Here is a 10,612-nt window from a genome sequence, read left to right as displayed (position 1 = left end):
AAGCTTGCATCGACGTAACCCTTTATGCCGAATTCTTCATCACCTCCACAATCGAGAAAACATTTCCTTATTCCCAAGGACAATTTTGACCGCTGTCCAATGATCCACTCCTGGATCATTCTTATACCCCCTTGCCAGACACGTGGCAAGGCACATCGCAGTACACAGCATGGCATATCATATAGAGCCTATGGCTAAGGCATAGGGGACGACCTTCGTCCTTTCTCTTTCTTCTACCGTGGTCGAGCTTTAAGTCTTAACTTCACACCTTACAACTCAGGCAAGAACTCCTTCTTTGACTGATCCATCTTGAACTCCTTCAAGATCATGTCAAGGTATGTGTTAAAGCTTGCCTGATAAGACTTTCACAGAACACCATTGTGGGATGACATTCCAGGGGTGCAACTCAGCCTTGTCCATAACTTCCTCAGCTTTCTTTAGGGCAACTTCTGCCTTGCCAGCAGCTCTAGTTTAATGTAATTGTTTGCCATTAGAGTGTACAAGGACCAGTGAACTGGAGCCACCTTCTGCAATTCTTCCAGGATCTTCTCCGCAGTGTCCAGGTCATTCATTGTGATATAGAGCTCCAGACCTTTGTATGCCAACCCGTGTTGACCATAGCAGTTAAGCAAACAGGAATAAGTTTTTACTGACTTAGATATATCTGGAAGGCTCCAGAGATATTCTTCAGCTGCCTGTATCCCATGTACTTTTGAAACGAGGTCAAGCCGCACTGCCTGATGGCCAGGACTCAAGTTTGCTCCACGAGCTTCCATCCAGTCCAGCAACTGGGTACATAACAACATGGGCGAAAATTATACAGTGAAAATAAGAAGATACTTTGCTCAGAAAGAGATTGCACCAGAAAAGCACATGCACGCTTGGTACCACAATATTATAGTGAACATAAAAAGAACATTACGACAGACGAATGTCATCACCATCTGAACCTTCTGCTGTTGGAACATAATAAACCTTCATTTTCTAATGTTAAGTCTTAGTTTTCTTCCCTCCAGAACATTTCTTCTCCAAGTTTTTTTGCCTATTCATGTGTGAGAATCGAGATCCCCGCTAAGCAGTAGAGTGTGTTATGGGCAAGCAACCAATGACAGATGAATTCCACGAAATTGGAAATTAACTCTGTTTAGGACCATTCTTAACCATAAATAGTTTTTGTGGTAGACATTATTGGTCAAACCTCCTCAGACTGTATATGTTTGATCTGCAGTTATTTGTACCGAACATGAAAATACATGTTTGTTTGAGACAAATTATCCATCAAAATCTTTCCAGCAGTCTGTTAGAAGCAATAAAGCCTGTTAACTACAGCACAACATTCATTGTTCCAACTGAATCATTTTTTTTCTCGTTTTTCTCTCTCTTTAGCATCGGCCTTCATGATTATCAATAATATTGAGTACTACTCGTAACTGATTGCAAATGGTAGTAGCACAAGAATCATTTTTGGGGAGGAAAAACATGCTTCGCGCACGAGCGTATCGAAAATACGGTGACCGGTAAATCGCTAATGCAGCATCGAACAACAAAAGGAAGAGATTTGGGGGAGGGGTGGCACCTCGAGCGCGCCCTCGTTCTTCTTAAACCTGGTTAGTTCGCGGACGTACGCGAGGATCTGTTGCCGCGAGAGCCGGGACCTCTGCCGGAGACATTCGTCCATCTCCGCCGCCACTATCCCCGGCGGTCTGCCGTCGGACACCTTCGAGATCCTCTTGTACAGCGGGACCCACGACGGCTCAAAGCCGCGCCTATCGGAATCTGCCGACTGGGCCTGAGGCTGCGCGAGCTCGTGCGCGAGTCTCGCCGGGGCAACGGAGATGCGCCTCCGCGCCTCCGCGGCGACCGCCCTGCGCAGCATGGGTGGCTGCCTGCCTGTGTTGTTGAGATTTTTTTTTGTTCGGTGGGGGTGGTTCTATAGGTGGCCAAACGGGCCGGGCCAAACAGGCCAGCCCACGAGCACGCCGGCACGGCCCGCCATGGGCCAGGCACGGCATGGGCTTTTTTTAAGGGGTGAGAAAACCATTATTCATCACCAAAATCCACATGTTGTGGGATACATCTAGGGTCATGGGAGTGTCAAACCAGACGTGGCGACCCGTACCCTGAGAAAGAGAAAATCGAGCTAATCTATGTGCTTCATAATTAACAGCACGTCCCTCGAAAATGAAAACAGAATTAAATAAAGTAGCTTTTGCCCTAATCTCGGTGATGATTGCCCCATGAGCCCCTAATGTTCCTTTAGAGATGTCGGACACCACTTGCTTGCAGTCGCTGGAGATAACACAGTTCGTCAAATTTAGATCTTCCGCACGAGCTAGCGCCTCCCTGCATGCTATAGCCTCCAAAGTGGTTGGGTTGCACACACCATAAACGACCAGCGCCGAGCTTCTCAGATAATTTCCTCTATCATCCCTACAGACCGATGTTGCCGCTCCCCCTCGCTCATTCCTAACAGCGGCGTCCACATGGATTTTAGCGTAACCCTGTGGTGGTGCCTTGGCTCTAGGCCGGGTAGATGTAGGAGGTATAGTTGCCCGGGCTGCTGGTGGGTTTTGATGTCCTACTATTATCTGTAGGTCGTCGATGAATCTGCGAATGAAGGCTTGAGTTGACTGTGGGCCAGGCATGGCACGGGCTAAACGGGCTGTGCCCGGCACGCGGCACGCCTTGGGCCGTGCCTGAGCCTGGAGCCTCGGCACGGCCCGTTTATTTTTTAATATAATTTTCAGAATTTTTTTCTATATGTATATCTAAAATATAGCCCAGTAGGCCTAAAAATCAGCCCAACAGGCTGAAAAAATGCAGCCCAGCGTGCTAAACGGGCCAACGTGCCGGCACGTTTACTAACTGGGTCGTGCCTGGGCCTGGAGGCGCAGCACGTGGGCCGGCACGACACGACCCGTATAATAATCGTGCCCTGGCGGGCCGTGCCGGGCCAGGCACGATTATGCTGGGCCGGGCCGGCCCGTTTGGCCAGGTATAGGTGGTTCTGCGGGCTGCTCAACTTTTTTTTGAGACAAGCAGGCTGCTCAGCTGGTTCGGCGAGATTCTGATATGCGATGGCCCTCGGCCCTCGCTGTGGCGACAAGGCCATGGTGCACGAGCCCAACCAACGGGGAAAGGCATCCCCCAATTGCTCTAAAAATCTAGAGCGTAATTGGTTTTGGTGCCAAAAATTGGCATGCCAATGTTTGACATTGTGTCAAATATTGGCTAATACTTGGTTGGTTATCAAGTTATCATACCTATCTCATACAGACCAATCATGCTCTACTATAAATTTCTGCACGCTCTTGGAAAGGCCACCCCCAAATCTTCTCTGCTTTTGCCAAATGGCGGCACAACATTGTATGTGCGTCACTTGTTGTAACCTGAGAGTTCTTTTTTTCAAAATGTTTTATTCTTGAACCGTGCATCTAACACCAAACCGTTTTCACTGTTATTTCTCGTGTTGACATCTTCGAAATTAGATCCCATGTTAACAGGTTTTGATAAACATTTTTTTCACAAAAATAACCAGCAATAAAAAAACTGAAAAAAAACTAATAAAAATAAAAATAAAAATGAAAACAGAAAAACTAGTTCATGCAAAAAAATTATGAAAAAAGGGAAGAAACAAACCAGAGCCCAAAAGCACGGTTGCAGTTTTTCATCTTCTTCGGAAGCACATGTTGTGTTTTTTATTTTATTCGGAAGCAAAACCGTGCTTCCACTAGAAGCAAATCTATACTTCTCGTGAAAGCACTTTTTTTCGAGGAGCATAGATGTGCTTCACAAGGAAAAAATCCAAAACCTAAGAAAAATAGGTGAAAACGAAAAAACCCAAAAAAACATTTAAAATTCGTAAACACGTACAAAGAAAGCGTAATCCAGAGAGAGTACCCAACACAAAACATGTGATGACGGATGGATGCACCACTTGGCACGTTCCCAGGCCACCACAAGTGACCTTTGAAGATCTTTTATTCATCCCTATATGACGCTCACTGCGTCAAATTGCTGGTGAAATCCACACGGGTCGACCGAGTGGGCCGGCCCACGTCATATGTCCAATGCCATCTAGTTTTGTTTTTCTTCACTTTGTTTCTTCTTCTTTTGTTCTCATTTTTTCTGTTTCTCTTTTTAGTTCATTTCTTCTCTTTTTTCCAATTCTTTTTTACATAAATTCACAAAATTTCAAAAAGTTCAGATTTTCAAAAATTACTTGGAATTTAAATTTCTTTATTCATTTTTCAAAACTTGTTCAAACTTTGAAAAAATACTCAGGATTTTGAATTTTGTTTAAAATTACCATGAAATGTTCCCAAATACAAGAATTGTTAGGCATTTCAAAATTTTGTTCACATTTTCCAAAAAATCATGTCTAAAAAAGTTTGCATTTAAAAAATTTATTTGTCTTATTAGAAAATTGTTCGGCATTTTTGAAAAGTGTTTGTTGATTTTGAAAAACCATTCACGTTTTTAAAATTTGCTCATGTTTGCAAAAACAAATCTTGGGAATACTACCGAGTTTTGTTTTTCTTCACTTTGTTTCTTCGTCTTTTCTTTTCGTTTTTACTGTGTCTTTCTTCTTCTCATTTTTTTCTTTTTTCATAAATTCAAAAAATCAAACAGTTCAGAATTTAAGTATTTTTTCATGCTTTTAAAAAAAAATCATTTATAAATGTTCAAATTTTGAAAATATTATTTGAAATTTTGATTTTTGTTCACAATTTTTCAGAGATGGTTGAAAGTTTAAAATTTTGTTCCTATTTAAGAAAATCGTGTTTTGAAAAAATTGTTTATAATTTCTGATTTTTTTCATAAGTTTTAGAAAGTAATTGCACCTTTAAAACTGTTTGGGGATTTTGAAAAACTACTTATAGTTTTAAAATTTGTTCATGTTTCAAAAATGTTTGAAATACTTTAAGAAATTCGGAATTGCAAAGTTTGTTCACATTTAAAAAAAATGGAATTTCAAATTTGTTCCCAATTTGGAAAGATGGTTTTGGAATTTTTCAAAGATGTCCAAATCTCGACACTATAGTATGTTCTTAAACTTTTCGCGCTTCCTACAAATCACCAGAAGTCATAAGGTGTTGTGGCTAGGAGCGGGCGTTATGGTGTTTCGATTTCTCGATTCCTCCATAGGGCAGGGTGATTCTGGGAGTATTTTTTCGTGCTAAGAAAACATCTCGCTAGCGCAAGCCCCGACCCAGTCGTGTGACTCATGTGTGTTATGATCCTATATGACGCAAATCGTGTGACTCATGTGTGTTATGATCCTATATGACGCAAATAGGTTCAAACCTCCTTTGGTTCATAGGATAGGAATTTTATAGGAATAGAAAAAATCATAGGGAGTGAGATGACATACATCTCAATTCCTATATAGAAAGAGATGTCATTTAGTTCATAGGATAGGAATTTTTCCATTGAGTCTAGCCTAATATTTTTTTCTCCAAAATGTGAAGGATATATTCCTATCCTACATAGTAATAGGAATCCTTTCCTACAAACCAAAAGGCTTCAAAGGAATTTTTCCTTTGCAATTCCTATCCTAGGAATTCCTACAAACCAAAAGAGGCCTCAATGGAATCTTTGTGGGAGGTGCCAACTTCCCCATGAAACATTCTGAAATGGATGAAGTGCATCTTAGAGACCCTTGTGCGAACTTCGTATAATGGGCCCTTTTAATAGAATCAAAATTTTCCTCCAATAAAGGATGCATCACCATTCGGAGATTCAGTTGGTGGATTTAGATGTTAGCTCTTTTTTCTTCTCTCGGAACTAGATAATTGTTTTCTCCTGGCCCTTTGAAGTTAGAGAGACATTTTGCTTTATTTTTCTCATGTTGTATGTGAGCGAGAGAGCACCTGTGGTTTGGGCTCTCAAGAAGGGGTATCCTTGGAATTTCGTGTGCCCTTCTCGTCCTCTTCGCTCAAGTCATACGTGTCTGCAGACTGATGGTTTATCCAGGACGACCAGAGCTACAACTCCTCTCTGGCCGACAAGTAGAGCCCCTCCTCTTATTTGCTTCTACCTATCTTTTCCTCCCCCTACCGTCATTCCACTACATCTTCCACTTCACCTGATGCCTCCTTGTAAGACACCAATTCATTTAATTGGTTTCAGGTGTGCAAGCCTAGAATCGTATCTTGTGGCACACCGAAATTTGATAACAAATATCAAACCAACATATATTACAAGTGCGATAATTAGAGAGGTTCGAGAGGGACTCTATTGAGCATTCAACTCGAATGATCAAGTATCTTCAGAAGCCAAATATGTCCATCCCTTCGATCGGTACATCATTGCACTTGCTATGTGGGTAACACAAATAAAAAGCATGACCTAAGACTTAATCAGGATCTCCCATGAAGAATGGTTGCACTGGTTAATAGTCGGTTTGGTCGCACTTATTACTCGATCAGACCGATGGGGGTTATTTATTCATGAACCAAAATCTCTTAATCAGGATCTCTCATAAGCGTCTGGATCAAGGCATTCAAGCTTCTTCAGGCACTCGAGGAAAGACTCCGCACCAGCAACATCCTTTGACTCTTCATAGTGCTTCAGAAATCTGCTCACAAGCTCTTTCGATGGCACCCATTTGTGTGTCGTCACCATGTTCTTTGCATCTCTCAAGATCTCCAGTGCCGTGTTAACATCAGATTTATCCAGATAGAACTTTGCAAATATGTAAACCGTCCGCTCGTCGCAACGGCCCTGAGCCATTGTACTCTGACGGATAGCCTCAGCTTCGTCTATCATATTCTTATCAAGGTAAGCTTTGATCATAATATTTGTTATCCTCATGTCATAATGTTCATGATTCGATTGCCACTCCTGGAAGATTTGCTGCAAAGACTCAAAGTCATCAATCATACTCAGACCTTGAAGCATCACAAGGTAGCTTCTGTTCAAGCATTTCTTGAATGTGGACTTCAAAGACTTCCAGATCCTCTTCACCTCGGTTGAATTGCCACAATGGGCATGTAAGGAGAGGAGGGCATACCAGGAGCGCAAGTCAGCCTTGTCCATAACTTCCTCAGCTTTCTTTAGGGCAATTTCTGCCTTGCCAAACAACTTTAGTTTAATGTAATTGTTTGCCATCCGAGTGTACAAGGACCAGTGAACTGGAGCCACCTTCTGCAATTCTTCCAGGACCTTCTCCGCAGCGTCCAGGTCATTCATTGTGATATAGCTTTCTATCAAGGTGAAGTATGTAAACTTATTAGCACTTACACCACTTCCTCGCATTTCTTCAAATGTGGAGAGAATTTTCTCTGGCTGGCCTGCCTTTTGGTACAAAATCATCAAGTTGTTGTACACCAGTTTATCTGGAACAATGTTTTTGGCCTTCATCTTCTCATAGAGCTCCAGACCTTTGTATGCCAACCCGTGTTTACCATAGCAGTTAAGCAAACAGGAATAAGTTTTCACAGAGTTGCATATATCTGGAAGGCTCCAGAAATATTTTTCAGCTGCCTGTATCCCACACACTTTTGAAATGAGGTCAAGCCGCAGTGCGTGATGCCCAAGCCTCAACTTTGCTCCATGAGCTTCCATCCAGTCCAGCAACTGGGTACAAAACAACATGGCCGAAAATTATACAGTGAACATGAAAAGATACTTTGCTCAGAAAGAGATTGCACCAGAACAGCAGATGAACACTTAGTACCACAATATTACAGTGAATATAAAAAGATCCTTAGGAGAGACGAATGTTATCACCATCTGAACCTTCTACTGTTAGAACATGAACCGTCATTTTCTGGTGTGAAGTCTTACTTTTCTTCCCTCTAGAACATCTTTTCTCCAGGATTTTGCCTATTCACGTGCGAGAATCAACATCCCCGACTAAGAAGTAGAGTATGTTATGGGCAAGCAACCAATGACAGATGAATTCCGAGAAATTGGAGATTAACTCAGCTTAAGACCATTCTTAACCATCAGCAGTTTTTGTGGTAGACCTTATTGCTCAAACCTCAGACTGCATACGTTTGATATGCGGTTATTTGTAAAGAACATGAAAAGACATGTTTGTTTGAGACAAATTATCCATCAAAATCTTTCCTGCAATTGTCTATTAGAAACAATAAACCCTGTTAACTACAGTACAACATTCGTTGTTCCAACTGAACTAGCTCATGGGAAATGCATATTTTTTATCATTTTTTCCTTCAGCAACTTCGTTCATGATTATAAATCATAATTGAGTATGTCAATGATTGCAAATAGTACTAGCACAAGAATCATTTTGGGGAGGAAAAAGCATGCTCCCATACTATCTCTTTATCATAATGACATTTACTATGAAAGATCATGGCAAACACATCTTTATGTTGCTATTTAGGTGGGGATGGAGCTGTGAAACAAATAGATCACAAATGCTAGTGTTGTTTTCCACAAGTAAACATAACAAAACGTATTTAGGTGGGGTTTTCATAATTCAACTCAATTGCTAAATCTCTGCAGATAGATAGGCATCAATATGCATGACCTCATATCTCAACCAAATGCAGATTACCGTAATAGCAATGGAACCTTAAGTCATTGACTCACTACGATCATTTAAGTAGAAAATTTTCAAATGTTTATTATTAAGCCACTTTAGTAAAATTCACCTCAGTACACCGAGTCTGAGGCTCAAAACATCTTATACGCAGTCATTGTCTTCAATTCTTCATAGACTATATCCTATGACTATCAAATAGTGAGAAGTGAAAACATATGAGCTATACTCACTAAAAGCACAACACTTATTTTGGATCGGAGGGAGTAATATTCAGAAAGAATAGGAAGCTGCAGCATCTCTTCATATATATTCCAAAAATTACAGGGGTCAAGATACTGCGCACCACCTTCGCTAAAGATAGAGAAAAACAGAACAGGGTATCATAATTACGATCATGTTATGACCAAAGCAATGTCCAGTATGGCACCTATTTTCACTTAGCATCAGACACCAAAATACCATCGTGGCGGTTGGCAACACAATCATTTGACCCTGCCCTACCCTTCAGTAGTTCAGTTGAAAAGGAACTTCAAGTTTGCGCCGTTCATTTCCAGTAGCGACCTTAAATTAAGATGATCCACAAAGAGAACACACATAGAGGTTGAATGAAAACCCTAGTATATCAATCCGTTCCCTTTCCTCGCTTATCCCGAAGAAAACTTCAAGCCCGCTACTTTTCGCACGAGCCTATCGAAAGTACGCTACCGCTAATGTAGCATCGAACAACAAAAGGAAGAGATTTGGGGGTGGGGGATGGCACCTCGAGCGCGCCCTGGTTCTTCTTGAACTTGCTTAGTTCGCGGACGTACGCGAGGACCTGGTCCTGCGAGAGCCGGAGCCTCTGGCGGAGCCATTCGTCCATCTCCGCCGCCACTATCCCCGGCGGCCTGCCGTGGGACACCTTCGAGATCCTCTTGTAGAGCGGGACCCATGACGGCTCAAGACCGCGCCGCTCGGGGACTACCGACTCAGCCTGAGGCTGCGCGAGCTCGTGCGCGAGTCTCGCCGGGGCAAGGGAGATGCGCCGCCGCGCCTCCGCGGCGACCGCCCTGCGCAGCATGGGACTGGCTGCTTGAGTTTTTTTTTTGAGTGGAGACTGGCAGGCCGCTCAGCTGGTTCGGCGTGATTCTCCTATGAGATGAGATGGGCCCTCCTTGGGCTGCGGCGAGGAAGCCATGGTGCGTGCACGGGTCGAACCAACAACAGGCCGAACATATTTTGAAATCCTAAAACAATTTCCAAATTCATGAACCTTTTGAAATCCGGAAACAATTTTGAAATTTCTGGAATCAATCTTTTTGAAATTCTGAATATTTTCAAATTAAAAAGGAAAACACGAAAAAGGGGCACGAGGCGCCCGCACATGGGCCGGCGAAATCGTGCGCGATGGTGGGAGGGGGGGGGTGTTTGCGCGTCACCCAGCATGTTGTGCGCTAAATAAGAGGACCCCTTCAATCAGTTCACAAGAAATTACAGAAAAACTTCACAAGAAATTACAGAAAAAAAAACACCAGGTTCAATGGAATCCTTGTGTGAGGTGCCAACTTTCCCATGAAACATCCCGAAATGGATGAGTTCCAGGCCTGACATCTTAGAGGCCCTTGTGCGAACATTGTATAATGGGCTCTCATAATAGAATCAATTTTTTTCTTTTAGTTAAGGACGAACATTGTTTGGAAATATTTAGATGTTAGCTCTTTTTTTCTTTTCTCGCAACTAGTTAATTACTTTTTTGGCAACATTGTTGAAAAAACAGGAGAGAACACTTGAATTCTCGAATCTTGATCTTGGAGTAAATAAGAAGAAATCCCACGCTCCATGATCTTGGAGTAAAAAAGAAGAAATCCCACACTCTAGCTATCCAATAATCCAAATTCAGTCAATGCGACAACCAGCAGAATTTACCTACCTATGATTCTTACAAAAAGGGAGGAGGCAGGTAGGTCAAACATCATTACATCCACTCATCATAACAAAAATAAATGGACAAGGATCAAATAATTGAAATCCAATAATTACATGAACGGGAAATGGCTTGGGTGCTTCGCATGAATTGTGCCTTGACTCCACGTCTCCATCACCTACCCTCTGATC

General features: G+C 42.3%; 2 protein-coding genes across 2 annotated transcripts; both read right to left on the bottom strand.

Annotated features, from left to right (window-relative positions):
* Window positions 1–437: 437 nt before the first annotated feature.
* On the bottom strand, window positions 438–1,887 carry LOC120966877 (pentatricopeptide repeat-containing protein At1g02150-like). Its single transcript, XM_040393456.2, has 2 exons — window positions 1,577–1,887; window positions 438–788 (listed from the first exon to the last, which is right to left on the bottom strand). The coding sequence occupies exons 1-2, from the start codon at window positions 1,874–1,876 to the stop codon at window positions 438–440; spliced, it is 651 nt and encodes a 216-aa protein (XP_040249390.1). The 5' UTR covers window positions 1,877–1,887.
* Window positions 1,888–6,215: 4,328 nt separating this feature from the next.
* Window positions 6,216–9,637, bottom strand: LOC109734672 (pentatricopeptide repeat-containing protein At4g01990, mitochondrial). The gene is made up of 2 exons (XM_020293872.3): window positions 9,279–9,637; window positions 6,216–7,581 (listed from the first exon to the last, which is right to left on the bottom strand). Exons 1-2 carry the CDS (start codon window positions 9,576–9,578, stop codon window positions 6,472–6,474), a joined length of 1,410 nt encoding a protein of 469 aa, XP_020149461.3. The 5' UTR covers window positions 9,579–9,637; the 3' UTR covers window positions 6,216–6,471.
* Between the last annotated feature and the right edge of the window lie 975 nt (window positions 9,638–10,612).

The sequence above is a fragment of the Aegilops tauschii genome, chromosome 6 (genome assembly GCF_002575655.3).
Source record: "Aegilops tauschii subsp. strangulata cultivar AL8/78 chromosome 6, Aet v6.0, whole genome shotgun sequence".
Taxonomy (NCBI): Eukaryota; Viridiplantae; Streptophyta; class Magnoliopsida; order Poales; family Poaceae; genus Aegilops; species Aegilops tauschii.
This window is presented reverse-complemented; position numbering and strand designations above follow the sequence as displayed.

Coding starts and splice junctions, on each gene's coding strand:
- LOC120966877 (XM_040393456.2), bottom strand. CDS start 1,876: ATGCTGCGCAGGGCGGTCGCCGCGGAGGCGCGGAGGCGCATCTCCGTT. Junction 789..1,576: donor AGAACGAGGGCGCGCTCGAG/GTGCCACCCCTC, acceptor TTATGTACCCAG/TTGCTGGACTGGATGGAAGC.
- LOC109734672 (XM_020293872.3), bottom strand. CDS start 9,578: ATGCTGCGCAGGGCGGTCGCCGCGGAGGCGCGGCGGCGCATCTCCCTT. Junction 7,582..9,278: donor AGAACCAGGGCGCGCTCGAG/GTGCCATCCCCC, acceptor TTTTGTACCCAG/TTGCTGGACTGGATGGAAGC.